This window comes from Chinchilla lanigera, unplaced genomic scaffold (genome assembly GCF_000276665.1).
Source record: "Chinchilla lanigera isolate Chin_1 unplaced genomic scaffold, ChiLan1.0 scaffold00021, whole genome shotgun sequence".
NCBI lineage: Eukaryota > Metazoa > Chordata > Mammalia > Rodentia > Chinchillidae > Chinchilla > Chinchilla lanigera.
The window spans coordinates 20,108,379-20,135,843 of NW_004955422.1; the positions used below are offsets into that span (position 1 = coordinate 20,108,379).

General features: G+C 51.7%; 4 protein-coding genes across 12 annotated transcripts in view; 3 read left to right on the plus strand and 1 right to left on the minus strand.

Annotated features, from left to right (window-relative positions):
- The first annotated feature begins 131 nt into the window (after positions 1-131).
- Positions 132-2,115, plus strand: Tmem262 (transmembrane protein 262). 2 transcript variants are annotated; one of them, XM_013514196.1, is made up of 3 exons: positions 132-1,725; positions 1,812-1,911; positions 2,048-2,115. In XM_013514196.1, the coding sequence occupies exons 1-3, from the start codon at positions 1,552-1,554 to the stop codon at positions 2,059-2,061; spliced, it is 288 nt and encodes a 95-aa protein (XP_013369650.1). In that variant the 5' UTR covers positions 132-1,551; the 3' UTR covers positions 2,062-2,115. The 2 variants fall into 2 exon arrangements, with proteins under 2 accessions (XP_013369650.1, XP_013369649.1); XM_013514195.1 differs by having other exon boundaries at positions 2,007-2,101.
- A 20-nt stretch (positions 2,116-2,135) lies between these two features.
- On the minus strand, positions 2,136-6,069 carry Zfpl1 (zinc finger protein-like 1). Of its 2 annotated transcripts, none has more exons than XM_005384523.2 (8): positions 6,004-6,069; positions 5,504-5,613; positions 5,087-5,198; positions 3,716-3,909; positions 3,560-3,632; positions 3,340-3,486; positions 2,982-3,099; positions 2,136-2,585 (listed from the first exon to the last, which is right to left on the minus strand). In XM_005384523.2, the coding sequence occupies exons 2-8, from the start codon at positions 5,603-5,605 to the stop codon at positions 2,399-2,401; spliced, it is 933 nt and encodes a 310-aa protein (XP_005384580.1). In that variant the 5' UTR covers positions 5,606-5,613; positions 6,004-6,069; the 3' UTR covers positions 2,136-2,398. The 2 variants fall into 2 exon arrangements, with proteins under 2 accessions (XP_005384580.1, XP_005384579.1); XM_005384522.2 differs by having other exon boundaries at positions 5,924-6,063.
- A 117-nt stretch (positions 6,070-6,186) lies between these two features.
- Cdca5 (cell division cycle associated 5) lies at positions 6,187-21,301 on the plus strand. Of its 7 annotated transcripts, none has more exons than XM_013514193.1 (12): positions 6,187-6,339; positions 6,536-6,627; positions 6,700-6,765; positions 6,829-6,882; positions 11,757-12,185; positions 14,408-14,539; positions 17,501-17,776; positions 19,381-19,478; positions 19,557-19,763; positions 20,808-20,874; positions 20,985-21,049; positions 21,142-21,301. In XM_013514193.1, exons 1-11 carry the CDS (start codon positions 6,294-6,296, stop codon positions 21,009-21,011), a joined length of 1,494 nt encoding a protein of 497 aa, XP_013369647.1. In that variant the 5' UTR covers positions 6,187-6,293; the 3' UTR covers positions 21,012-21,049; positions 21,142-21,301. The 7 variants fall into 7 exon arrangements, 5 of the variants coding, with proteins under 5 accessions (XP_013369647.1, XP_013369646.1, XP_005384576.1 ...); XM_013514192.1 differs by having other exon boundaries at positions 6,188-6,339; positions 20,964-21,049; XM_005384519.2 differs by having other exon boundaries at positions 6,190-6,339; positions 6,847-6,882; positions 20,964-21,053.
- A 4,654-nt stretch (positions 21,302-25,955) lies between these two features.
- The window catches only part of Naaladl1 (N-acetylated alpha-linked acidic dipeptidase-like 1), an 11,637-nt gene continuing 10,127 nt past the window's right edge, over positions 25,956-27,465 (plus strand). Inside the window, exons 1-4 of the mRNA XM_005384524.2 lie at positions 25,956-26,160; positions 26,241-26,413; positions 26,494-26,615; positions 26,999-27,121. Coding sequence (XP_005384581.1) covers positions 25,961-26,160; positions 26,241-26,413; positions 26,494-26,615; positions 26,999-27,121 — 618 coding nt within the window. The 5' untranslated portion in view covers positions 25,956-25,960. The remainder of the gene's footprint in view (positions 26,161-26,240; positions 26,414-26,493; positions 26,616-26,998; positions 27,122-27,465) is intronic.

Consider the following 27,465-nt stretch of genomic DNA (forward strand, 5'->3'; position numbering starts at 1 on the left):
TTTTTTTTTTTTTTTTTGGTCTTTCTGAGACAGGGTTTCACCATGCACTTCAGGCTGGCACTGAATTCACTTTGTAGCCAAAACTGGCCTCAAGCTCACAGTGATCCTCCTGTCTCAGCCTCCTGCTGGGATTACAGACATGAGCCACCATGCCTCGCAAGCAGACTATTTTAAAAGGAAAAAGTTTGTTGTTGTTGATGGTGCAATGACTGAGTCACATCACAGTGTGGTTTTCCTTTTTCTCAAAGCCACCAGGACTCAATCAAAGGGCTTCTACCCTAATGACTTCATCTAATTACTTCCCAAAGGCCTCACCTCTAAATTCCACAGCCAGATTAAATTCCACTCTCTTAATATCATTAACATAATTTTCAAGATTGAACTACCACCTGAGTTCAGGGGGACAAACCATGTATTCAAACCACAGTGGGCCAGGATGTAGCACAGCAGTACAGGTCTTAGCATTCTTGAGGCCCTGGGCATTAACCCTAACACCACACACACACACATACACAAAAAAAACCACGGCAAGGATGGGGTCGGGGAACTATGGAGACCAACAGGGTTGGAGCAGCAAGCAAACTTGGTGGATGCAGGATCTGGGCCACAGCTCAGAGTGGGACTAGAACCTAACTCTGGGGCCAGGCAGCAAATGGGGTGGCAAGGCTGAGCGAGTCCTTCCCTCCTCTTCAATCCTTGGGAGCTTGCCTGTCCCTCCACACCATTATGGGATGTTTTGCTGCATAATTTTGAGAGCATCTGCGATCTCACCTCTTATAGAGTATGAAGGGTATGAGAGTTTCGCTTCAGAACAGAGTATGGCTCACTGACCATGAAAGCTTGAGCAGAACAATCCTTTTCTGCCTCAGACTCACAAGACTGACGCTACCAGCCCCAGCCTTCTCAGGGGCCTCTGGGAACAAGGGGGATGATGGGTGTGAAGCTCCACACATGTGAGGTGGACAGGGCACAGCTGGTGAGCACTGGTCCTGAAAAAGCCAGCTGCTCTCTGGGCCACACCTGGAGAGGCACGAGGACGCTCCCAGGGTGGCTATGGAGAATACACTGTCCTCTCCCTTAGTTCTTCCCCAGCCGTGATAGAGCCAACTTGGAACCTGGAGTCCAGGTTCCCCACCAAGGAAGCCTCCCGGCTGTGCATCTGAATCCTCCTCTCATCCCCAAACTTGCTACAGGCTTAGCTCATACCCCCGAGCTTGATCTCTGTCAGTGAATGTGCCCACACTAGCTCTGTGCAACTGTGGGATGCGGAACCACACTGTCCCATCACCAACACCCCCACCCCCACCACTCTGCACCTTCTGCCTAGCCCCCACAATTCCAAGCACCCCCAGCCAGCCGTCAAACACTCCTGTTTTTTCTGGAATTGGCCTGGGTTCTAGAGCCTCGCCCCTCCAGTGACCTCTCAGTTCTGGAATCCTGCTGTTGTTCCAGATGGGGCGATGTGGAAGCAGGGGGTTCTGCTGCTGCTCTGGCCAGTCTCCCCCTTACTCCAGGGCTTGGGTCTGACCAGAGGCCCTCACCGCGCTCAGGATGCGGTGGCGGGACCGTGTGGCCGTGCTCTTCTTCCCGGAAGGCATGATGCTCACTGTGGCCGCCCTCCTGCTTTTCTGCATACACCTGGGCATCTTTGCCAGGGACCTGTACAACTTCTACATCACCTACCACTACGACTGCATGAGCTTTAACTACACACCTATCCTGATGGTGGGCGCTCAGAGCTGGCAGGGGGCTGGGGTGCCCTGGCTGTTGGGTCGGGGTTGGGGGCCGCTCCCCACTGGATGTGCCTACAGTTCTCCCAGGTGATGAGCGTCTGCTGGGCTGCCATGGGGTCGGTCTACGCCGAGATGACAGACGACAAATACTTCCAGTGCTCTGCCCTAACCATCCTGAGTGAGTAGTGCTCAGAGGGTGAGGAGGGGGAGCTCAGGACTGAGGGGTGGAAGGAGGGGCAGGGTGTGGGGCTGATGGCTCTCTGCTCTGCCCAGTACTCAATGGGATCATGTTCTTCAACCGCTTGTCTCTGGAGTTTCTGACCATTGAGCACCGAGAGGAAAGCCACTGAAGCCGGGGGATGGGCCAAGGCTGCGAAGGGGTAAGGAAAAGCTTGCTTTGGGTGTTTTAATAAAGTCTGTTGTTTATTCGCCCCTGTCAGCTCCTTTGAGGGGTTGGGGTGGGAGGCAGGAGACCCAAGAAGCAAATTAAGACAAATGCTTCACCTACAGGACTCCAGGCCCAGCCTGCAGCTGCTCTGGTGGCCTTGGCTGTGGGCCTGGGATCTTAGTGTCTTAGGCTTGAGGGACAGGAATGGAGAAGAGCTCCTAGGTCCCCCAGTCTTCCCTCCTTGGAGCCCTGGGCTGGCCCAGTCACAACCCAGGGCTCATGAGGGGCCCACACGGATGTGAGGGTTCATGAGTGGGTCCAGATTGGGATCACTGTCAGCTGCAGCCCGGCCCAGGCGAGACATCAGGGCAAGGAGGGCCAGGAAACCCAGCAGCCCCAAGAGCAGCAGCAGCCCTGCCCGCTGCAGTAGGGTCAGCGGCCGCTTCCGAGACCCGGCCCGGCTCCTGGGGAATGAAGGCAAAGTGAGGTCAGCCCGGAGGCCAGGCATGAAGGGGAGCCCTAGTCACCACCCCTGACCCTCAGTTTCCTCATCTGTGCCATAGGTTACTCCACCACAAGGTTACTGTGCAGCTCAAAGCAGCTGAAGTATCTAACTGTGTTCTGAAAACTGCATTGTGTCAGGCACAGGGAACAAAAAGCAGGAAGAGGCCTCAAAGAGTCTGAGTCCAGAGCTCCTGTGGGATGCAAGGACCCGAGACAGGAGACAGTGAGGCTTTTACTGCCCAGCAGAGGCCGCTCGGCACAGTCCTTGCACCAGATATGGTTAGCGCCTGGTGTAAGTCCTTTTCGCTGTCAAGTTGTCCTTCCAAGGGTTCTGCCTCCCGCCTGATCCCATGTACCTGAGCAGCTGGGCCAGCCAGCCCAGGGCAGGCCGGCGGCGGTACTTGTCATCATCGTAATCCCCATGGAGGGCTGGCGCCCGGTCATCGTCCCGTGTGTCATACACCTTCCTTGGGGCTGCAGGGGTGGAGCCAAGAGCACCAATAGATTCAGGGAACCTGCTCTGTGTGTGTGTCAGAGGCAAGGATCTCCTGTCTTCCCCAGACTAGCAGAGTATTTTGGGATTGCGAGGGGGTGATGCCTGTGCTTGGAGGGAGGAAAGGGCATTCCAGTGGAGCTCTAGATACTTGAGCTCCTCCCACAACCAACCGCGTACCCCATTCATCTTTCTGAAGCCCAGATAATTCCCTGGCTCACCGTGAGTTGAGGGCTCAGAACTGCCCATGTGGATGACTGTGTGCTGGTCAGGTGGGCTGGGTGATGAAGGGGACCGAGGGGCCTGGCTGTAGAAGACTGTGGGTGCAGAAGTACTTTCTATCTTCTCCTGTGCAGGGGGGCCAGTGGCTGTGGACAGAGAAGAACAGTCAGAAGCGCTGGGAGGGAAGGGGCCGGATAGCAGATGGAGGCCAACACTTACCATTAAAGCTGGACCAGTCAGAGAAGCTGGATGAATTGAGGGGCTCAGGCTCTGGGCTCATCACCTCATCAATCTGAAAGAAGGAGTCTGGGTTACCAGCCCGCCCAGCCACTAACCGAAGGCCCAGGGTGAACAGACAGACAGAGGGACTCTCACCAGAGGGAGGCCCAGTCCTGCTCGGGCCCAGTTGACGGTAGCCAGCTTCTCTCTCAGTGCAGAAGCTACAGGGCCAGCCAGGTTGGTTGGGGGGAAGATGGGACCGTTGCAGCTAGGACACTGATAGCCAGCAGGCGCTGTGTTTCGGGGTAACTGGGCAGCACGTTCATTGAGGCAGGCCCAATGGAAGAGATCTTAGGGACCATGGAATAGAGAAGGAAAGGCATGATGAAGAAGTCTTTTTGAGCTTCTAGCAGAGCAATGGGCCCCAGCCTACTGCAGGGATGAAAGGGCACATACATGGATGACCAGGGCCTCTCTGTTGCCTCCTCACCCCAGGTGTATTTCCTCAGTGTTCCCGGTGATTTTAGGCTTCTTGGAAACCACCATCTGACTAACTCAAAGCAGATGGAAACCACCATCTGACTAACTCAAAGCAGATGCCACTAAGTTGCCAGCCCACAAGAGGGTGGATGGGAAGAAAATGCCACCTACCCTTTGAGGGAGTCCTCTCTGGGACTGCACTCATCACCATCCTTCAGCTAATGGCTAATCAAGAATAGTTTCAGCAAAGGTTCCCAGATATACACACAGGCACGTGTTTGCATGGATATACATCCATAGGCACAAATGAGCACATGCTTATGAGCACACAAACACGAGTGCCTTTTCCAATATCTAAACTAGCTCTCATACACATCTGAAACTTACACATTTGTTAACGCTCAAGCACCCTCACCCACCCACATTTGCCTTGTGTGTCTACAACATACTCATGTTCACATACATATTTTACACACACACCCACAATAAGCAATCATATAAAGACACAATGTGGATTGAATTCATGCAAGTATACACACACACTCACATGGATGAAGAAATACACAGAGCTGCCTGTTTTGCACCAGCTCCTTCAAAAACTGAAGCTGAGGCTCTTACACTGGACTCAGGTCACAGTCATGACACATATGACTTCTGACTCCCCATAACTAATTTCAATGTGGGAAACACTTCCTCTCTGTTTCATCTTGCAGTCAGTAATGGATCCCAAATATCTGAAAGTGCCCTGCTGGTGGCTAGCTACTCCTCACAGCTACAACCATCCTCACAAGCTTGACTGGCTCTCGCTCAACTCTCCAAGGTTGGCAGGGCAGGAAGTAGGATCCTTGCCTTTTAGGAAAAACAATGAGGCCTAGAGAAGGAAAATGACTTGCCCAAGTTTACATATCAGGAAAGTAACCTAACAGACTAGGACTAACTGCAGCATCGGCCTCCCTGGCTTGGGGAACTCACTGTCCTACTGCTTGAGTCACTAAACTGGGCCAGTCAGAGAAGCTGCCTGATCCCTTCAGGGTGCCCATGCCTCACCATAGCAGACAAGTCGGGTCGTCTCCCGGCTGGCCAGGGGTGTGCTGCAAAGGCGGCAGTTGGGGTTGTAGTCACTATCTTGGAGCCACTGCAGGTAGGACTGTACGATGCACTGAAGTGGGAGAAAGAAGTCACAACTGGAGCTGGGGCTTCACCACCTACCACTGCAAGGTCCAACTCTTTTCACTCATCACAGAGGAACTCACCTTTTTGTTTAACTAATAAATATTTATTGAACACTTACTGTGCGTCAGACTATTTAGGTGCTGGAAATAAAGCAGTGAGCAAAAGAAACCAGGTCCTTGCCCTTGGGGAGCTAACACAGTAGCGCGAGGCTAGAGTGATGGATGGATTTGGCAGTGCCAGCATTGTCCGTCCACCAAGTACCCTGCTCAGCCATTGCCTTGAATGTCCCACCTTGGCGTGATTGGCTACCAGGCAGTGCTCGCAGACGTTGACTCGGTGCTCGAAACAAAATAGGTTGGTCACCTTCCTCTTGGGGCACTTGCAAAGTCCCATGACCGACCCTAGCGAAAGGGACGGAGTTAACAGGAAGCCAGGTTCTGGCGGACATCACTTCTCACCAGCCCTAACCTCTCCATTCCTAACTCCTCCAGGCACTATTCGTATGCACCCGAATCCCAAATTCTCGCCCACTTCCTCCGTTCCGGATGGGCCACGCCCCCTGGATAAGTCCCGCCTCTGAAGACCCCTCATTCCTCCTGAATCCCACCCCCTCCCTACCAGCAACTCCCAGATATCACCGACCCCGCCCCTAGGGCCCTTCTTGAGTCCCACCCCTTGTGGCCCCGCCCCTTCCGTACAGATTCCTTCTACCTGTGTTACTGATCGGCCGCGCCTCCGGTCCCGACTAGCGCAAGCACTGGTTCGAGGCGCAGGACAGGTATTGCGCTCACCCGCTGCCGCTCTGCCCGCTTCAGCCCGAGCCGCCTCGATTATCCTCCGCTGCCACGTCTCTTCCGGGTGCGGCGCGCTCTGATGACGCCAAGCGCCGTGCGCGGGCCACGCCCCGGCTTTGGGGTGAAAAGCTAGGGATTCCGGGCGCAGCAGCGCTCCCACTTGCGTCACTTCCGCTTCCTTCCAGGCAGAGCGGGTAATTCGAACGCTTTCAGAGTAGCCGACGATCCCTGCGGTTGGCGCGGGCCCGCGGCTGCGGTGGCAGAGGAGGTCAAGACAGAAACTAGATATGTCTGGGAGGCTAACGCGGTCCGTAGGGGCCTCTCGGCACTCTGGTGAGCGGAGGGCGCGCGGAAGAGATGGGGCCGAGCCGTTTGGGGGACGCGAGCCCTTCCCCTACCGAAAGAGGCTCGTCTTCTCTAATGGCATCCCTAAAGGGCTTGTTTGGGAACCTTTTCTTGGTCTCTCCCCGGCCAAAGTCTTGTAGGTCCTAGAGTCTTTGTGAACCTAGGAACGTTTTTCTCCTTCCAGAGCCCACGGCTCCATCTCCTAAACCTCTGCGGAGGTCTCAGCGAAAATCAGGCTCTCATCTCCCGAGCGTCCTTCCTGAAATCTGTCAGAAGGTGAGCTCTGAGTTTCTTAGTTACTTCCCCAAAACTAATGTAGAGCTCATCATGGTCACTCCTGCTTTTCAGGCACCCCCTGCGGCTCCGGTCAGAAAGCCCATCGTCTTGAAAAAGATTGTGGCACATGCTGTAAAGGTGAGGGCTAAGAGAGGGGATTATGGGTGGATGATCAAGACTAGGGGTTGACTATCTGATCAGTTGGCGTTGTCCCCACAGGTCCCAGCTGTCCACTCTCCTCGCAGGAGCCCTAGGGTGAGTTCATTTCCATTTGCTTAGTTGGGTGGGATGCTGGTCACTCGACAGCTGGGGGAGGGCAATACTGGCTGTTCACTTCCACCCATATTTGAAAATATTTGAAAATATGCCTTTGCCATATTTGAAAATATGCCTTTGGACATCATGGTTGCCAGTCTTTTGTGTGAGTGAGTAGAGTTTGAGACAAGGTCTCACTATGTAGTTCAGGCTGTTTTAAATTCATTATGTAACCCAGGCTGGCCTCAAATTCTGTGATTCTCCTGCCTCTGCCTCTGAGTGTTGGGATTACAGACGTGTGCCACATTCCTGGCAAGGCCAGTCTTTTTTTTTTTTTTTTCCTCTTTTGGTATTTTTCCCGTACCGGGAATCGAACTCAAGGAGCTCGCGCTTGCCAGGCAGGCGCTGTGCCCCTGAGCTAAATCCCCAGCCCCAAGGCCAGTCTTGATTACTCCTTACAAACTTAACTCACTTTTAACATTTTTTATTTTATTTTTTCTTAAGTTTTTCATTCTTTGCTCCTGATAGCCCGTACTCTGTATGTTTCAACTATTTTTCTTCAAAAGCCCAGCTGTGTCCTAATCACTGTCCTCTTTCTAAGCTATTTTGCCTTCAGATTTTTTTTTTTTAAGGTATGGAGGATTGTACCAGGACCTTCTCATTGAGCTGCACCCCCAGCCTTTATTTATTTTGAGACAGCATCTTGCTAAGTTGCCCAAACTGATCTTGAATTTGTGATTCTCCTGCCTCAGCCTCTAGAGTGCTGGGTTTATAGGCATATGTCATCACACCGAGCTGTCCTTCCGTCTTACTTATGGTTGTTATATATTTGGTACTTTTACAGTTTTAGCAGAACTTCTTATTAAGGATTGTTCATTAATAGAAAATCTGACATATAAAGAATGAGCAGTGCTAACTGCCTTTTCCAGATTTTTTGTTTTGGTTTTTGTTTTTGAGACAGGGTCTCACTAGGTAGTTCAGACTGGCCTTGAACTTGCTATGTCGCCAGGCGTGGTGGTGCATGCCTGTAATCGCAGCACTCGGGAGGCTGAGGCAGGAGAATTGTTGCGAGTTCGAGGCCACCCTGGGCTACAAAGTGAGCTCAGCCTGAACTGCATAGCAAGACCCTGTCTCAAAAAGACAAAAAAAAAGAGAACTTGCTATGCAACCTAAACTGGTCTGGACTCAAAGCAGTCCTCCTATCTCAGCGTGCTGAATGCTGGGATTAAAGGTGTGCGCCATCACACCTGGCCTGCCTTTTTTTTTGTGGGTACTGGGAATCTAACTCAGGACCTTGCACTTGCCAGGCAGGCACTTATGCCACTGAGCTATATCCCCGGCCCAAACCAAGTCTTTTATTTATTTTTTTTTTTTTTTTTGGTTTTTCTCCGGTACCGGGAACCAAACTCACGACCTTGCACTTGCCAGGCAGGCACTTATGCCACTGAGCTATATCCCCGGCCCAAACCAAGTCTTTTAAAACCAGGGTTCTGGGCAAAGGAAACCATGCTCTAAGAAAAGATCTGAGTACAGAGAAAAATCATGAAATTTGAGGAATAGCAGTTTTATTTGATGGGTGTAGAGCAGACCAAGTCAGAGGAAAGAGCTTGCTAGGTCAGAGCACATCCTGATGAGGCATGAAAACCACGCTCACAGGCTCAAGCTTCATTTATCATCTGTGGGCAGCCTTTGGAGATGTTCTGTTTTGTTTGTTGTTGTGTGTGGTCCTGGAGATCAAACCCAAGGCACTGTGTTTGCTAAGTAGACACCTCTCTACTGAGGTTTACCCCAGCTGCCTGTGTAAAGTTTTGACCAAGGGAGTGGCTGAGTCAAGCTTGAATGTTATGAAAAGATTCCTGAGTGAAGTGGGGGGAAAGGGGTATGTGGAGAATGGCTGCCCTGGGGCCCTGAGACCAGATAGGAGGATGTGAACCCCAGGAATTCTGAAGGGAGTTGGTGAAGACCTGACTGAGGTGTGTGCCTCCTTTCCTCCCATTCTCAGCATGACTGTCCCATCACACAGAAGCAGGGCTGGGCTCAAAGGAAACTTCCTCACAAAGACCTTCCCTGCCCATTCTTTTTTCCCTAGTACTGGGGATTGAACTCAGGGAGCACTGAGCTGCATCTCCAGCCCTTTTCATTTATTTTATTTATTTATTTTTGAGCCAGGGTCTTGCTAAGTTCCCTGGAATGGCTTCAAACTGTGGATCCTCCTGTTTCAGCCTCCTAAGTAGCTGGGACTATAGACATGCACCGCCATGCTTTGCTCCCTAAGCACTTTTACCCTATTTTTTTTTTTTTTTTACACTTCTCTGTGTAATTCTCTTAGACCTTATCAACATCTGATAGTGTATTTGCTCATATGTTTGATGTCTTTCCCTATATGAATGTAAACACCTTGCAAGCAGAGACTTATGTTCATTCTTGTTAGTTAACTGATTTTTTTTTGGTACCAGGAATCAAACTCACGACCTCTCGCTTGCTGGGCAGGCACTGTGCCACTGAGCTACATCCCTGGCCCCAACTGATAGATTTTTTGTTTGTTTGTTTGAGACATTATATAGTTCAACTTGGCATTAAATTCACTATGTAGCCCAGGCTGGCCTTGAATTTGCAGTAATCCTCCTGTCTCAGCCTGCCAAGGGCTAGGACTACAGGTGTGCGCTACCACACCCAGCTTGACGGATAGATTATTATTTTTTTTAGATTTTTGTTTTGTTTTGTTTTGTTTTGAAACAGAGTCTCACTATGTAGTTCAGGCTGGCTTCGAACTCACTGTGATCTTCCTGCCTCTTCTGAGTGCTGGAATTACAGGTGTGCGCCACCACCCCCGGCTTTTCTGATAAAGTTGCCAGGATCTAGGTGACTGCTTGGCCTTAGGGGAGAAGAACGAAATAGTCAAGAGTGTTCCCATTCTGTTGAGCATCCCTTTTACTGATCCCAAAGGGCACATTCTCCAGAGTTTGTTGCCAGGAAATATCTCTTTCTATAAACTATTTTACTTCCTAGTATTAGACCCCGGTTGATTTGTTCTGCCTGCATCCTTACCTTGGCCTCCAGAAAGCTCAATGCCAAGTTTCATGTACATCAAGTATTTACTTACGGTGCGTTCAAAATACAAAGCCAGCCGACGAAGATCCCTGCTGTCGGGAAGCTCCCGTTACTAGCTGGGGTGATTGAGTCAACCAGTACACAAGCCAGCATCAGATAGTGATGTTGCTATACAGGAAATGAAAGGTCAGTGTGGCTAGATAAATACCAGAGGTGAGGTGAGGCTTTCTTGGAGCCCATGGTAAGGTACAGCCTCCCTGAGGAAACATCTGAGCCAAGAGGGGTTTTATAAGCAGCCAATATAGGAAGCTCTGCTTGTGTCAGGTTAAGCCTTTCCTGTCTCCAACCTTGCCATGGCTCCCTTTGTCTCAGAGCAGAAGCCCCAGCCAGGCGTGGTGGCGCACACCTGTAATCCGAGCACTCGGGACGCTGAGGCAGGAGGATCCTTGAGAGTTCAAGACCAGCCTGGGCTACAAAGTGAGCTCAAGGCCAGCCTGAGCTGCATAGTGAGACTCTGTCTCAAAAAGACAAAAAAAAAAAAAAAAAAATCAGAGAAGAAGCCCTTATAGTGGCCTCCAGAGCAGTGTATCTCCCCGTCCCCATTACCTTTCAAATCTTGTCTTTGGTCCTTTGCCCCTTACTTTTTTCCAGTTTGGCCACAATGACCTCCTTGTTCCTTGACCCTGACTTGTACACTTTGTCCTCAGGGCTTTTGCATCTTCTGTTTCTCCTACTTAGAATGCTTTTCCTTCTGGTGTCCACACAACCCATTCCCTCCCCAGCTTCCAGTTGTAGCTCACATGTCGCTTTCTCAGTGAGGCCTATAGTTCCAGCCCACCCCAGTACTCCATCCTCTTGTTTCTGTAGCATTTAATACCTGTATCACAATCCACGGTCTCATCTGTTTTACCCCATAGAATGGAAGCAACACGGTGACAGGGCTTTTCTCTTTCTTCCTTCTGTACTCCCACTGCCTGGCATAGTGCCAGGCACAGGACAAGTAGTTACTAGATCCTTACTGACTGAATGGACTTCTGGGGAGAATCTTCAGTAGCTGTGTGGCAGATGGACCATAGAGGGTGAGGCTAGAAGCTGGCAGAGCGGTAGATTATTGAGCTGGTTTCAATGGTATGTGGGGGCTTGTGTTAGGTGGCTGGATTACAAACACACATGGAAACAGGGACAGCACCAACCGATGTGGCTAGTGTTCTGGTGTCACAAGAGTAGACTCCTCACAAGCAGTGACAGATAGTTTTCTTTTAAAAGTGTTTATCCACCTGGGCTCAGTGGCACACACCTGTTGCACCAGCTAATTAAGAGGCTGAAGTAGGGGGATCACAATTTCAAGGCCAGCCTGGGGAACTTAGCAAGACTTGTCTCCAAATCAGATTGGCCCGGCATGGTGCCACACATCTGTAACCACAGCACTCAGGAGGCTGAGGCAGGAAGATCACTGAGTTCAAGGCCAACCTGGGTTACGTAGTGAGTCCAGACCAGCCAGTCAAGAACTACATAGTGAGACCTTGTCTCAAAAATAATAAGATAAAATAGGGCTGGGGATATAGCTCAGTACAGGCCCCAGGTTCAGTCCCTCATGCCACAAAAAAGATGTGGGGGGGGGGTTGCTGGGAGTGTAGCTCCTTGGTAGAGTACTTGCCTAGCATGTGTGAGTCCCTGTGTTTGGTCCTGAGTGCTGCCATAAATACATGAATAAAATTGTCCTGTGGATTGTATTTTTCCACCCTGAGTCTCCTTACTCATTTTCAGAAGTAAGGAGTCCAGCTGTGTAACAGGAAGGTGTTCTCTCCACTATCCCTTTGCAGATTGCTTTTTTCTTGGGGAAAGAAAACAACCCTCCTCTCCAGGAGCCCACGAAGGAGGACCTCCTCAAGACACGTAGTGTCCCTGTCACCCCCGCTACCACTCCTGTGCAGTGCCCCTCGAATGCTGAGTCTGACTCCAAGGAGGAGGAATTGGATGTCAGATACGTGGAAATGTCTCAGAAAGTCAGGCGCTCCTATAGCCGGCTGGACACCCTCGGCTCTGCCTCCACCTCTACTCCTGGCCTCCGATCTTGCTTTGGCTTTGAAGAGCCCGAAGATTTGTCTGGAGTCTCACCTGTCCTGTGTTCAAAGTTAACTGAGGTCCCCAAGGTCCCTGTAAAGCCCCTGTCCCTAGACACAAATCTCCCGGGAATCTCTCCCCTAGTTATGAAAGAGAAGCGAAAGAAGAAAAAGGTGCCGGAAATACTGGTGAGTGAGGGAGAGGGAAGTCTCTCCTGCCGTCATGCTATGTGCTTGCTGGATGTGCAGGCCCAGAGCTCAGCTCTGACAGGGGTGCGGGGGGGCCAGCATCTGTAGGATGTGGGTGACAGGCTGCAGCCAGTGTGTCCCCCCTCCCCACTCACCTAGCCCCATTTCTCTTCCCCAGAAGTCGGAGCTGGATGAGTGGGCTGCGGCCATGAATGCTGAGTTTGAAGCTGCTGAGCAGTTTGATCTCCTGGTTGAATGAGATGAAGTGAGGGTGCGCCTGGCCAGACCCTCCCCTCCTCCTTGTACATAGCATCCTCTCAGTGAAGACACTTGGGCCCCGCGTCCTGCTGGCCTCTTTGTCCCTGTGGGTGCTGTTGCTGCCTGTGAGGCCCATCTACCTCTGAAGGCTTAGGCAGGTCCAGTAGCAGTGTCAGTTGCAGAAAATGGGGCCTACCTGGCCCCTCACTCATCACCCTCTTCTTCCTGTCTCCCCGAACTGTCAGGGTGGAAGGCCACCTCTGCTCTGGTTAGATACCCTGGCTGCTCTGAAACAGCCCCAGCAGAAGCAGGCACTGGGAAATCCGGCTGGCCTCAGGCTGGCCCTGGAGTGGCCTGTTCTCAGTAAAGAGGCACTGTGTTTCCCATTCAGCTCTGTGGCCCCGCTAGGACAAGTTCTACAGGCTAGGGGGCAGTGTTGGCCTCAAGAAAGAGGCTGGACAGTCACCCGGTGGAGCCTAGTTTGGTTTTTGTTAGTTTTGTTTTGTGAACTTGAGGATTGAACCCAGGGCCTTCATACTGCCCTGGGTATGAAGCCCTTTTTTATTCTTACTAAATTTTGAGACACCATCTGTCTAAGTTGCCCTGGCTGGGCTTGGATTTACAATCCTGCTGGTCTCCCACAGTGCTGGGTGTGCCACCACGCCCAGCTGAAGTCCAAGTGTTGAATGAGGAAGGGAGGCTTAACTGGGTCCTGAGTATAAATATTTCCTATTTTGGAACTCTGTGTTATATGTCTGTATTCTGCTGTTGATAAATGCTAGGTTGCTAGAACATTGTTGTTAGGTATTCCATGCTGGGCTGGCTGCATCCGTCTCTGGGCTGGCTACCTACCTGCCCAGGGGCAAAGGATGAGCCTTCTTGTCATCTATACCTATTCTCTGTGTTTGTTTTGAGACAGGACCATGCTGGCATTATAGGTGGGCCCACCACACCCTGCTACCCATACCTATTTCTTTAAAAATGATACATACATTCTTTGGCCCTGGAAGAATAACAGGTCCCAGTCCCAGAAACAGTCTTGCACCTGTGCTTGTAACATTCCTTGTGGCTTTCCTCCTGGATGAGAAGCAGCACGGGTTGATAGCAGCTTTTCCTTTTACTTCTTCATAATACTTTCCCTTGGGAACCTGCCCAGGGGAGGTGCTGGGAGTTGTAGGGGGCATTTCCCCCTTCCTTTTCCTTTCCTAGGTACTGATGGGAGGTGTGTCTTAAACATTGCCCTACCCAGCACAACTGCCACCCAACGCAGGCTGCTACATTTGTGTACAAGTTCTTGGAAGCAGAGGCCAAGGGCTGAGGCAGGGTGGGTGGCAGAATGTCATGGGGGCCAAGCACTTGCTGAGGTGCTGGATGGGGCTGTGCAGGCCTGGTGGGGCAGAGGAGCCTCTGCAAGGCCTGCAAGCAGGTGCCCTCACCGGGGTGAGCCTACTTGACCTTGGCTGGGCCACCCTTGAAAAACTGGTCCCTGCTAGCTGGTGGGGTGGGACTGTAATCAGAAGGAGCCAGATGACAGTTGATTTCATCACTAAACCCTTTCCTGTCCCTTTGGAACTAACTGCAGTGTCGGGAAAATGGGTTTCATTTCAAATAAACAAACCTGATCAAAAGGTTTCTGCCTGTTTGTGCACTGTACTTCTGTGGGGTCAGAGCAGAAGCTGTGGGTGTGAAGCCCAGGAAGCTAAGCCTTTGGGCCATGGCACCAGGGCTAGCCCTCTACAGCTTCCAGCCTGGCCCCCTCGAGTGGTGCAGTAGTAAATCCTGGTCCCCCACCCTTGATCTGTTTCTTATCTACTCACCCATCCTGACCTGTGGGTGCGAACTGTGGGGAATGGAGGCTCTGTGCCAGGAGTGGAGAAATAGGTATGGAGTGCTGCTACGAGCTCTTCCGGGGAGCTGTTAGGACCACCCCCTCCTGAGCCAGCCTGTACCCCCTTCCCTTTCAGGCTCCTCTGAAGGAGCCAGTGGCCCTCACACAGTGGCCCAGGCTGGATAATGAACAGCAGTGGGTGCTGCAGGAGCCCCTGGGGCGCTGGGCAGAGATGCAGATTCCTGGAAACTCCCCAGCTAGCTGTGAGGTAAGGTGCAGGGACATTTCTGCAGAAGGTACCAGCCAGCCTCCCATCCACCCTCGTCTAACTCACCTGCCTCAGTCTCCCAAAGAAAGCAAGGCCCTTGTGTTCTCCCCAGAGCCGTCCCTCTGCCTCCTCCTCCCACCCAGAGGGGACAAGTCACCTCTCCAAGGCCAGCCTTTCTGCTGTGGCATTGATCCAGTGCTGTAGCTCGTTTTCTCCAGCTCCTAAATGGGTTGTGTTCATTTTATGGTGAAAAATGCTATCCAGCAGTCTTAAAGCGGGACATCGTGGCACACTGTAATCCCAGCACTTGAGGTTGGAGCAGGAGGGTCACAAATGCAAGCCCAGCCTGGGCAACTTCATGACATAGCAAGACTCAAAATAGGGGAGGAAAAAAGAACCTGGGGATGCACACAGGAAAGTCTTAATTAGCATTTATTTTTGTCTGTTACCGTTACTTCTCTCAAGGCTGAGCTTCTCAAAAGTGGCACCTCAGTTCAGAGACATTTCTTTCCATAATTCTGGTCGTGAACAAAGTCAGATTAATGGTTAGGTTCATTGTTGACTTTCATGGGGAAATTGATTCTGTTCTTGTCCAACCAGAATTGTGGAAAGAATTAAATTTGCAAACCGAGGTGCCATCGTATTCTTTTTTTTTTTTTTTTTTTTAATTTGAGACGGTCTCACTCTAATTCATGCTGGCCTTAAACTATATGTAGCCCAGGCTGGTCTTCAACTCACTGCTATCCTCCTGCCTCAGCCTCCCAAGTGCTGGGATTACAGGTGTGCACCACCACACCTGGCCACAGAGTTCTTGAATTGCTCCCTGCTTCATTGCAATTTATTCGCAGTGCCTTCACTGTATTCACCACTTGAATAAAGATGAGCAGAGACATAAAGATCAAGGCCAAGGGGCCATTCTGCAGTCTCCTGCCTTCTCACCCTGAGTCCCAAGCTTGGGCACAATCAGCTTTCAGGAGACTTGGGCCGTGGCCAGTGTCCTCCCAGCAGCTGGGTCTAAATTTGGCTGTCCTCCCATTGCAAGACAAGTTACCAAGCACTCTGACAGCCATCCCTTTGGTGATCTGCCTTGGGCGATGCAGAGGTTGTAGGCAAATGACATAGCCTCTTTATTGGTGTTCAATTTTTGGGGTACAACTTGATGTCCAAATTCAAATAAATAACTTTATAATAGAAGTATGTCTTGTGTAATAATTGGGACATGCTTGTACTAAAAAACTTTACTGTTTATCAGAGACTTAAATTTTGCCAGGTGCAGGTGTCCTGTATTTAATTAGGCAGCTCCGTTGTGTGTGCTGGTAGTACACACTGACCAGTACACACTGACCATCAGGAGGCTGCCTTTGTGCTCTTTGTGGTTTGTCCTTCACTCCCAGAGCTCTTATGGTCCAAACAACCCTACAGACAGACATGAAGATCTCCAGCACCATGGTCATCTGGGGGCCGCTGCCTAGGCTGTCGGGGGGGGGGCCTTTTACCCACTCATCCTGGGTCCCAGCAGGAGGCCCCCATACTCCCCCCTGCACCATCCTGCTTTGCTTGCATTTTTCTTCTTGTCGGACCTGGCTTTGCACTTATTTGAGCTCAGGCAGCACCTCCTTGATGCTGTCTTTGGAACTGAGGTGAGTTTGTGACAACTTCTTGCAGGTGGGTCTTCCCCCCTCCCCCAGTACTGGGTAGGGACTGAATCCAGGACCTTACACATGCCAGGCAAATGTTCTACAACTGAGTTTTTTTTTGTGTGTGTGTGTTTTGAGGCAGAGTCTTGCTATGTAGTCCAAGCTGGCTTCGAGCTTGTGGTGATCCACTTCCCTCAGCTTCCCGAGTGCTGGGATTACAGGAATGCACCACCACACCCAGCATTCCCAGCCTTTTTAAAGCACTTTTGAGACAAACTTGCTAAATTGCCCAAGCTAGTCTCAGACTTGCAGTCCTGCCTCATCCTGAGTAGTCAGGCTCACAGTCCTGTGCCACCAGCAGAGAGGCTTTCTGTACAGACTCCTGTGGAGCGCCCCTGCACTGTGGTCATCTGTGAACCTGGACATCCGCAGTCCCCCTGGAGCTTCTGTTCATCTGTGTGTTCAGGATCTGGCCCAAGGCTTGTGCCGCAGTGACTACTGAACAGTGTTTACTGGGGATCAGTGTGCAGGAGAGGCTTACGTCTTCTCCCGCTGTCCTGTTAATCTGTCATCTTATTTACCTTTTCTTATAATTAAGCCTTTAGGCCACTTCAGTTTTTCTTCATGATATGTATCAGCTACTCCAGGAGGATCACTGCGAGTTTAAGGCCAGTTTGGGCTCCACAGTGAGTTTAAAGACAACCTGAACTACATAGCTACACCCTGTTCCCCCCCTCCCCCCAAAAAAAAGAATCAATAGGTATCATGCACACCTATAATCCTAGCACTCAGGAGGCTGAGGCTGGAGGACTGTACAAGTTTAAGCCCAACCTGGGCTATATAGTGAGTTCAAGACCAGCTTGAACTATGGAGTGAGACACTATCTCAAAGCCAAAGAATCTCACACTTGCCAGGGTACCTATGCTTTGTTATCACTGTTAGAAACTAGAAGATGACTTTGGAGCAAAACCTAGTAAGAACCTAGTGTTTGCCTCTCTTTTGGCATTGAATCTCTCTCTCCATGTAATATTAGGGATTAAACCTATATCCCCATCCCTTTTCTTCCTTTTTTTTTTTTTTTTTTGTCTTTTTGAGATAGAGTCTTGCTATGCAGTTCAGGCTGGCCTTGAGCTCACTTTATAGCCCAGGCTGGTCTTGAACTTGCAATGATCCTCCTGCCTCAGCCTCCTGAGTGCTGGGATTACAAGTGTGCACCACCACACCTAGCTCCCATCCCTTTTCTTATTTTTTATTTTGAGACAGGATCTCACGAAGTCACTAAATTACCCATGCTGGGCTCAAATTTGTGATTCTCTTGTTTCAGCCTGCTAGAGTGCTGGGATTACAGCCATGCACCACCACAGCCAGCTTTATTGACACTCTTGAGAGCATCAGACAGGACATTGATGAGCACCATCACAGTGGTACAGAAAGAAGGCAGAAGCAGGACAGGAGGGGAGAGCAAGGAGCCCAAGACCACTTCACATTTGTGGGGGAGACTTGGGGAGAAGCTGCTATTTGCACCTCTGTTTGTGGAACGTCGCACACCCCCTCCAGAGATGAGAATGTCCTCAGGCTCAGCGCAGGGGCCAGGATTCAGGTTGGCAGAGGGGCGGGGGCTGGAGGGAGGATGTTGGGAAGTTAGGCTCCCAGCTGGTGTGGGTAGAGACGTGTAGGCAGGTGCTGGAAGGTTAGGTGGCTTAGAAAATGAGAGCCTTAGGCCAGGCGTGGTGGTGCATGCCTTTAATCCTAGCACTCAGGAGGCTGAGGCAAGAGGATTCTTGTGAGTTCGAGGCCAGCCTGGGCTACAAAGTGAGCTCAAGTCTCACTTTGAACTGCATAATGAGACCCTGTCTCAAAAAAAAACAAATAAAAAGGAAAACAAGAGCCTCCTTATCAGAGGGTCTTTTTTTTTTTTTTTTTTTTTTTTGTATTTTTGAGACAGGGTCTCACCATGCAGTTCAGGCTGGCCTTTGAGCTCACTTTGTAGCCTAGGCTGGCCTCGAACTCTCAACGATCCTCCTACCTCAGCCTTCCAAATGCTGGGACTACAGGCGTGCGCCACCACACCTGGCCCTAAATTCATCTATTTTTTGTCATTTTTTTTTGGTACCGGGAATCAAACTCATGACCTTGCGCTTGCCAGGCAGGCGCTGTGCCGCTGAGCTATATCCCCGGCTATCAGAGGGTCTTAAATGTTCTGTCCTTTGATGAATTCAGTGTCCATCTGATGATGACTTCTGCAGCCAAAGTGAAAGAGATTCTCTACCTTTTTACAAAACTTCTATAGGATTCATTTAAATATTGTCCTCTCCACCCATCCCTCCATACTCTGAATTTGTAGAGACTCAGTTTATAAAACACCATTCACTTGTAGCTGTGGTAGAATTGCAAGGTACAATACAGGACACTCAGCTAAGTTTACAAATTTCAGATAGGAAATAATTACATTGCAGAGGATATACTAAAAAAGTATTTTTTTTTAATGTTACTGGGAATTGAACCAAGGGTCTTCTTGCCTAGCCACATCCAGTAGTGCCCCCCACTCCAACACACACACACTCCATTTGAAGCAGAATCTCACTATGCAGTTCAGGCAGGCCTTGAGCTCACTACGTAGCCCAGGCTGGCCTCAAACACAGTGATCCTCTTGCCTCAGCCTCCTGAGGGAGGGGCAGGGGTGGAGAAGCTCTGCCTCAGCTCCCATCAATGCAGCCCCTCTTGCTGCCTCTCCAGCTGCTGGGGAGTGTGAGCCCCGCTCCTGGGTTTAAGGCCTGAAGAAGAGGCAGAGGGTGGTTTCTCAACTGGAGGGTCTTCCGCACCACTGTCTCGTGTAACTTCTGCCTCTACCTCTGTCCACAGAGTGGGGGGACACGGAGGACTAATCCCTGAAAAGTAGAAAGATGTAGCCAGGCATGGGGGTGCACACTTGTAATCCTAACACTCTGGAAGGCTGAGGCAGGAGAATTGCAAGTTAGAGCCTGGCCTAGGCAACTTAGTCACTTAGCAAGATCCTGCCTGAAAATAATAAAAAGGGCGGACGATGTAGCTCAGTGCAAAGGCCCTGGGTCCAATATCCACTGCTGCCAAACATAAAAAATGCAGGGAGGGGAGATGGCAAGGACAGGAGGCCAAGGGAGGATCTGGGCCTTTGGGCATGCAGCCTCGTGCCACTTCAGTTACCATGACACCTTTTCTGCAAAGTTACCTTGTTCAGAGCAAAAGCCGGATCTGCAGCCAGAAACCACCTTCACATTCCTGTTCACACTCCTGAGCACACCGGAGCCCAAAGACCCTGAACCGTAAGGCGTTGTGTGTGAGTGCGTGTGAGTGCAAGTGCGCGTAAAGCGCAGGAGGCAGAGGGTGCTTCTCCCCCTCAGGGACGTTCACATCTGCGCCGAGACTGAGAAGCCCGGGCCTCTGGCTGGGCACCTCCTTCCCCCACCGTCCAGGTCCTCCAGTCCAGCCCTCGCTGCCCACCTGTCCAGAGACTTGGAGATCCAGGAGAGCCGGTTCCTCAGTCAGCAAGACTGGGGCCCAAAGCGCACCTCAGAGGCAATGGAGCGTTTGCAAAATGTTTGTGTGAGGTGAGTTAGGCGGGGCAGTTGGGGGCCTGTAGGGTCATCGCATGTCCCCACCCGGGCCAGGCCTGGTTCTTAGCTCCTGACTTCTCCTCTGCCTTCCTGTTCTGTCCCCCTCAGTGACCTCCTTGCCACCAGGTCCCTCACCTGGCAAGCAGCAGTGTCCTGCTCTGTAAATGTGGGGGTCACAGACACGGCCGTGGCTCTTCCCTTTCAGTCTAGTGTGTAGATCGCCTGACTGGCCCGGCTCATTGCCTGCCTGTCAGGCAGTCCAGTAGCTACCTGTCAGGGCCCCTCAGCTTTAGTTGTCCGAGAACTGGAGAGGAGTGTGTGGGGAGGGGACTATCCTCCACATCAGGCTCTGGGGCTCGGTCTGCACAATCCCGTGGCAATGCAGCGTCAGAGCCCCTCCTGGCAACGCAAGTCCTGGGAGGGGTCTCCTCCAGGATGACATGTAGGCGCCCTTGCCCATGGGCCTCAGTGTTAGCAGCTTCCATTGGCACAGCTCACCTGGAGCGCAGGGGCAGAACAGGTTCCAGGCTCCACCTTCTCACTAGCCTGAACCACACAGTCTTTGTCAACATGGCTGCAGCTGAAAGGAGGGGCCGGCCCTCTGCTGCCATTCTTTTCTGAGGCAACCTCCACGTGTTTGTAGCTCAGCTACAGAGGAAAATCAGGGTTAGTGGGTCTGGCCCCTGCTTCGAGTCATAAGGGAGGACAGTTTCCTCTCCCACAGTGGTGTCAAAAAATTGGGCTGGCCGAATGTGGTGGCTCATACCTGTAATCCCAGCACTCAGGAAGCTGAGGCAGGAGGATCGTTGCAAGTTCAAGACCAGTAGGGCTATAAAGTGAGCTCAAGTGAACTGCATACTGAGACCCTATCTCAAAAAAGACAAAAACAAACAAACAAACAAACTAGACTGTTAGTGCAACACAGTCCGAGGTGGCTGTACCAGGTTATAGAGCTGAGTGTGTGTATGTGAGTGTGTGGTGGTGGTGAACAGGCTTGGGACAAGCACCCAGGGCTGAGGGGGTCTCCTTCAACCTTAGGCTTCGGGAGGCACTAAGCGCCACTCAAGCTGACAACCTGGCCCTGGGGGAGAAGCTGCGAAACCTGGTGAGGCCCCCAGCCCTGGGCCGCCTGTCCCCCACTCCCACCCCAGCCATCCCCTTCCTGCCTCCCAGCTCCCCGCCCCTTTGTTCCAGCCCAGCTCCGTATATGAGAAGCTAAAGCAGGCAATACAGGCGATGTAGCAGGAAGCGAAGGACACCCAGGAGGAAGCCCCGGCCAGGCAGGTACTGGGGCAGCTGCAGCGGGAGAGGACAGGATTTGGGGGCTTCTGCCTAGCACCTCAAGTTCACGCTTCTGCACCTTTGCCTGCAGCCCCCAAACTTCCAGAGGGCAGCGCCACTCCTCCTGCCACCCGACCCTCCCCAAGTGCATGGAAACCAGCCAGCCCAGGCCAGACCTCAGACCAGAGACCTGCCACCTCCTTGGGAAACCACCCCATCAGCCTAACAATAAACTTTCCAGCTGAACTGCAGCTCTGCCCAGTGTCCTTTGGCTGGGACGCCTGTGGGGGGGGGCGGGCAGGCAGCCACCAGCTCTGAAGCAAGCAGTCTCTGGGCCACCTGCTAACTCCCTACCACCCTCGTTCCCACCACCCTGATCTGCCCCAGCACCCTTGGCCTTGCCATCAAACTCCAGAGCCATGTTCCTGTGAGAAGCACCAGGTGGGACAGGAGGAGGGCTGCAACCCTCTGCAGGAGGACCCAGACGCCTGCTCTGACTTCAAAATGCACCAAGATATTAGGGAGGGGTGGAAGAGCCACTACCCACCTTGGGACCTTGGCTAGCTGTAAAAGAGCTGTCAGCAGGGCTACACTGTTGTTCTTTTTCTGGGGGGATGGGAGGTCCTGGGGATTGAACCCAGAGCTTCCACACAGCTACATCCCCAACCCTTATTTTTAATTTTGAGGCAGGATCTCACTAAGTCACTAGTTGCCTAGGCTGGGCTCAAACTTGGAATCCTTTGGGGCCCTTCCTCCTCTTCCTCTTTCTTCTGCCTTCCTTTCCATCAGGAGAGAGGGCTCCATCTGCCAGTTTTCTGTAAAAACAAAACAAAACTTGGCATCCTCCTGCCCTAGTCTCCCAAAGTGCTGGGATTATGGGCCTGTGCCGCCGTGCCCAGCATGGGGGTGCAGTCTTCTGAAGGCCACTTGCATATCCTCACAATAAGGCATCTAGCAAATGATCCAAGGAAGAGCCACAAAGAAGCCACAATGACTTTTAAGAGCTAACTGTGGAAGTCACACCCTATTTCCACAGTATTCTTTGGGTTTGTCCTGGGTGCTGGCCACCACAGCATTAAAATCCATTGTGTTGATAGAGAAGACAGCCGGGGCCTAAGCCCTGGGTCACCATGATGCTAAGAGACCAGGCAGTGAATGATTCCCGGCCAAAACAGAGCAGCCACGAAGAAGGAGTGACCAGTGGATGGGTGTGAGGCCTGGAAACCAAGAGACCAGAAGCTTAAGGAGGTCCAGGGGACCAGCTGTGACACATGCTTCTGCCAGGTAACCAAGGAGACAGAAGGGTCACTGCATTTAACAACATGGAGGAAGTTGACCTTCTCAAGGGCTGCAGGTGGTGGGTAGAGCCTGAACAGGAGAGGCTTCCAGGGAATGGGACAGGGGATCGGCCTAGACTTCCAAGGACAGAAAGGGAACAGAAAGGTGGGATACCAGTAGTTCCTGGAAGGGCAAGTGGGGTTAAGAGGTTATTTTTCCCTCACAGTATTGCTTGGCCAGGGCCTCCCACCTGGTAGCAAAGTGCTCTACCATTGAGCCACATCCCTAACCTCTTTTTCAATTTTTGTGACAAGGTCTTACTAAATTGCTAAGTTGCCCAGGCTGGGCTCAAACTTGCAATCCTACTCCCTCAGCCTTCCAGAGTATTCACACAACCTTTTTTTTATTATTTATTTATTTATTTTGTCTTTTTGAGACAAGGTTTTGCTATGCACTTCAGGCTGGCCTTGAACTCACTTTGTAGCTGAGGCTGGACTGGAACTCACAGTGATCCTCCTGCCTCAGCCTCCCGAGTGCTGGGATTACAGGTGTGAGCCACCATACCTGGCTGACACAACCTTTTTTAGAGACAGGGTCTCACTCTGTAATTCAGACAGGCCTTGAACTCACTATGTAGCCTAGGCTGGCCCTGAGCTTGCAGTGATCCTCCTGCTTCCACCTTCCAAGTGCTAGAATTACAGCCAGGCAGCTGGCCAAAATTTATTTTGAGACAGAATCTTACTAAGTTGCTTAGGAGGGTCTTGAACTTCTGGGCCTCCTGGCCCAGCCTCCTGAGTAGTTTGGATTATAGGCATGCTCCACCACTCCAAGCTTTTAAGATATTTTTTAAAAGGTGGTGTTAGACAGGATACATGAGTGTTCTAGATGTGTGGAAATGATCTACTAAAGAAAAAAAGCAGGGGAGTAGGAGAAAGTGGGGAGACTTGCCAGAGCCAGGATTTGGGTCACACAAGGGCTGGGCTCCAGTGTCAAGGGACAGCTGGCCTTAGACAGGGTGAGGGGCATTCGACCACTGTGCCAGGAGGGGAGGCCAAGGACACTGCTGAGGTGGGTGCTGCCTTCCACTCAGCATCACAGGAAGCTTGGGGGCTGCAAGAGCTGGAGAAGGAAAGGCGTCAGGACTTGAGAGGAAAGGGTGTAAAATTGTCCCCTGTGGGGGTGGGAGAGGGAGAATGGGGGGCCCATCCCAAGCCTGATCTGCAAGGTCACCGGATGCTTAGGGCACGTTCAGGGGTCAGGGTGCAGGTGCAGAGCTGGCTGGTGTGACTAGAGTGGCTTTCCCCGGGAACAGACGGAAGCCAAGGGGGTGGGGGGCCGGGAAGGAGCTAGGACAGTGGGAAGGACAGCAGCGATGGCAGCTGTCAGGAGGACTGGAGAGCCCTGGGGCTGGTGTGATGGCAGGAGGGAGGGGAAGAGGAACAGTGTCCGTGTGCCTCAGCTCCCTGATGTGCCCCACACCACCACCCAGTTTAGAGGGCTCAGGAAGGGGCTGTGCCGCCTCAAGATGGGAGGAGGAAAATGACCGAGTCTGTGTCCGATAGCAGTGTAGACACCAGCCGACTTCAACTGCCTGAGCTGGTTTGTCATGTTACTCACACATGTCCACACACTTTCAGACAAACGACACGCACAATACAGTTGCGCCCACCCAGATGTCGCACACTTTTCCAGATGTGCTGTGACTTCACGTGTTCCAAGGACTCAGCCTGTCCTGGGGGAGGTGGCGTTGCTGCCTTGTGCCACTGCCACACCTGTTTCTTAGCTTATTGTCTGACCTTGGCCATCCGCTGCCTGCCTGGTGGGGACTGTCGCCTGTGCCTTCATAACGAGGGTGTGTGCTCCCCACACTGATGGACTTCTGATAAGAGCCAAGGTTATTCCTACCTCTTTTGTCTGTAACTCACTACTATTTGTCTATTTGTTTTTCTGAGAAACTATCTTGTAGGTAACAATATGTAAAACAATAACCATCGATAATTTTCTACCACTTTGTCTGTAATTTGGTAAGCCCCCCATTACTATGTTGTCCTTCTTTTACTCTTTAAAAAAAAAAAACAACTAGTTGCTAAATGTAAAAAAAAAAAAAAAAAAGATCCAAGGTTATTTTGTGGATGCTGATAATCATCAAACCTGCCTGTCTCTTCCGCTGGACTTTGCTTCCCCAGAGGCTGGCATGGACCTAGCACAGAGCAAATGATGAACAAGGCTGACATGTATAAGTGAAGAAGTGTGTAAATAACAGGTGGGGGAGGGTGGGATGAGAGGTGAGTGGATGGGGGGATGGATGGATTGGGAGGGTGAATAGAGGGGTAGATGGGTGGATTCCAATAGGGCCAGAGATTGGAGGAAGAAGTCACCTGGCCAAAGAGGTATGGGCTTCCTGCTACATTTTCGGGAACCATCTCCTAGAAGCTGGGAGCCTTCAGGACAGACAGTGCAGTCTTCTAGGTCACCTTCTTTCTCTAGCTCTGTCTTTTGTTTTAGGGGAGGGAGAAGTGACTAAGAGTTACTGAGCTCCCCCTACATGCCAGACACTGCTGGGCCGATATTTCTACAGATTGCACTTTGCTTCATGAAGACAGAGCCACAGCTTTGTGAGGTAGGCCCAGTATCCCCACTTTTTTGGAGACAGGATCTCACTGTATAGTTCAAGCAGGCCTTGAACTCCCTATGTAGCTCAGTCTGGCCTTGAACTCACCGTAATTCTCTTGTCTCAGCCTCCATAGTGCTAGGATTACAGGTATGCACCATCATGCCCAGCCCCATTTTTAAATTTTTATTTTTGAAACTTTTTTCATTTTTGTATTTTCAGGTTTTTTTTTTTCCCTGGTACCGGGACTCAAACTCACAACCTTGTGCTTGCCAGGCAAGTGCTATGCCGCTGAGCTAAATCCCCAGCCTGAAACTTTTTTCAGACAAGGTCTTGCTATGTAGTTCAGGCTGGCCTTGAACTCACTGCATCACCCAGGCTGGCTTCAGACTCATGGCAACCCTTCTGCCTCAGCCTCCAGAGTGCTGGGATTACAGGTGTAATCCCAGCCCCAGTATCTCCATTTTATAGCTAAGAAAACAGACTCAGAGAAGTTTGTAATCTCTTTTTTTTTTTTTTTTTTGGTTTTGGTTTTTTTCTGGTACCGGGAATCAAACTCATGACCTTGAGCTTGCCAGGCAGGCGCTGTGCCGCTGAGCTAAATCCCCAGCCCCGACTCAGAGAAGTTTGAATTGCCCAAGGTCACATAGCTTATGTTGAGCAAGATGAGATTTGAACTCAAAACCAGCTCAACTAGGTAGGGCTGGCTGTGCTGGAGACGAAACGCCACTGGGAGTGACACAGGTGGCAGTGGTGGGCAATAGGCATACGGCTTGGTGTACGTTTTATGGGGAGATTCTGGGTGAGATCTTTCCTTTTCTGGGCCTCAGTGTCCCCGCATTGTCTCAGTGCCCTCCAAGGTCCCTTCCAGCAGTTCCGGGCTCTGTCTTGGGGTGCTCCCTTTCTGCCATCTGGGGGCCAAAGGGCAGCACAACCCAAGGGGTAATGGTTAACTTAGCCCCAACACCCCATCTATAAGGAGTCCTCAGGCAGGACCAGCCCTGCTGACCGGGGCTCCAGGATGCAGTGGGTGAAGGTGGTAGGGCTGGGGGTGGGAGCGGCTGCCCTCTTAGGGCTGGGGATCATCCTGGGCCACTTTGCCATCCCTAAAGGGGCTGAGCAGCCAGCCTCCAGCACCTCAGACCCCCAGGACCTGGACCTGGAGATCCTGAAGACCGTCATGGAACAGCTGGATGCCAGCAGGATCCAGGAGAACCTCCGGTGAGTGTCGGGTCTGCCCGCTCCTGCTGTCGTCCAGAGGCCCCTTGCTAATGCCCCCCTTAATGCTGCCTGCCCTGCAGAGAGCTTGCCAGGCAGCCACACCTGGCTTCCAGCCCCCGCGATGAGGCCCTGGTGCAGCTCCTGCTGCAGCGCTGGCGCGACCAAGTGTCAGGGCTAGACTCGGCCAGGACCGTGGAGTACGAGGTGCTGCTGTCCTTCCCCAGCCCGGAGCGGCCCAACCTTGTGGAAGTCGGTGAGACCCCCGCCCAGCGTGAGAAGCCTGGGGTGGGGGTGGAAGCTGCAGGGCCAGCCCTGACTCTGCCCCCTCCACAGTGGGTCCTGATGGGGCTGTTCGCCACTCCTACCTCCCAAAAGAGGAGAATGTGACCGGGGAGCAAGAGGGGCCTGATGTGGTGCAACCCTATGCTGCCTATGCACCCCCTGGAACCCCACAGGTGAGCCTGAGTACCCCCTTGGCATGGCCTGGGTCTCCCTAGTTCCCACATAGGCTTCTCCCTGCTTAACCCCAGAGCATCTCAGGAAAAGTGCTTCAAGTGGGGCTCAACATACCCTCACACTAAATTTATTCTGCACTCCATCGGTCCTGTGTTCCTCTATCATTTAGTCACTCAACGAACACTAGTGGCCCCTGCTCAAGGCTAGGGCTGATATAGGGCACCAGACACAGAGGAAACCAGGGTGACTGTCCTTGCTTACATCTCTGGTTGAGATGAAAAGACAGGACATAAATCCTTCTTCCTGCTACCAGCCTTCCTGCCCTTTTCCCCCACCTGGCCTGTCTGGGCCAAGTTCTAAGGATCCCTCTTCTTGGGCATAGGGATTCCTCGTCTATGCCAACCATGGCACAGAAGACGACTTCAAGTACCTACAGGACCAGGGCATCAACCTCCAAGGAACCATCGCTCTGACTCGCTATGGGGTGGCAGGGCGGGGAGCCAAGGTGAGCAGGGGCCGCTCTGCAGGAGGGGTGGGGGAGCAGCCACGTCCAGGGGCAGCAGAGCCCTGGCTGGAGGAGGGGGGACTAAGCCTGTGCTGTACGCTGTGGCTGTGTGTCCCTGGCTGCTTCCCCCAACTCAGAGGCTTAGGAATAAAGGGATGAGACAGAAGTTTCATCTTAGATATTCTGGGAGTCCAAATCCCCCTGTGAAGTCATTCTGAAAATTTCCCTTAATTCCCTCTGGTTGTTCCCTTGCCCACCATGTCTCTTCCCCTTTCTTTCTTTCTTTTTCTTTCTTTCTTTCTTTCTTTCTTTCTTTCTTTCTTTCTTTCTTTCTTTCTTTCTTT

Bases quoted from the DNA above. Each gene is read 5' to 3' on its own strand.
- Tmem262 (XM_013514195.1), top strand. From the start codon at position 1,552: ATGCGGTGGCGGGACCGTGTGGCCGTGCTCTTCTTCCCGGAAGGCATG. The intron at 1,726-1,811 runs GTGGGCGCTCAG...ATGTGCCTACAG, and splicing joins ACTACACACCTATCCTGATG to TTCTCCCAGGTGATGAGCGT. The intron at 1,912-2,006 runs GTGAGTAGTGCT...TGCTCTGCCCAG, and splicing joins CTCTGCCCTAACCATCCTGA to TACTCAATGGGATCATGTTC.
- Zfpl1 (XM_005384523.2), bottom strand. From the start codon at position 5,605: ATGGGACTTTGCAAGTGCCCCAAGAGGAAGGTGACCAACCTATTTTGT. The intron at 3,633-3,715 runs GTGAGAGTCCCT...TCCTTCTTTCAG, and splicing joins CAGGACTGGGCCTCCCTCTG to ATTGATGAGGTGATGAGCCC. The intron at 2,586-2,981 runs GTACATGGGATC...TTCATTCCCCAG, and splicing joins TGGCTGGCCCAGCTGCTCAG to GAGCCGGGCCGGGTCTCGGA.
- Cdca5 (XM_013514192.1), top strand. From the start codon at position 6,294: ATGTCTGGGAGGCTAACGCGGTCCGTAGGGGCCTCTCGGCACTCTG. The intron at 6,766-6,828 runs GTGAGGGCTAAG...CTATCTGATCAG, and splicing joins TTGTGGCACATGCTGTAAAG to TTGGCGTTGTCCCCACAGGT. The intron at 12,186-14,407 runs GTGAGTGAGGGA...CTTCCCTTTCAG, and splicing joins AAAAGGTGCCGGAAATACTG to GCTCCTCTGAAGGAGCCAGT.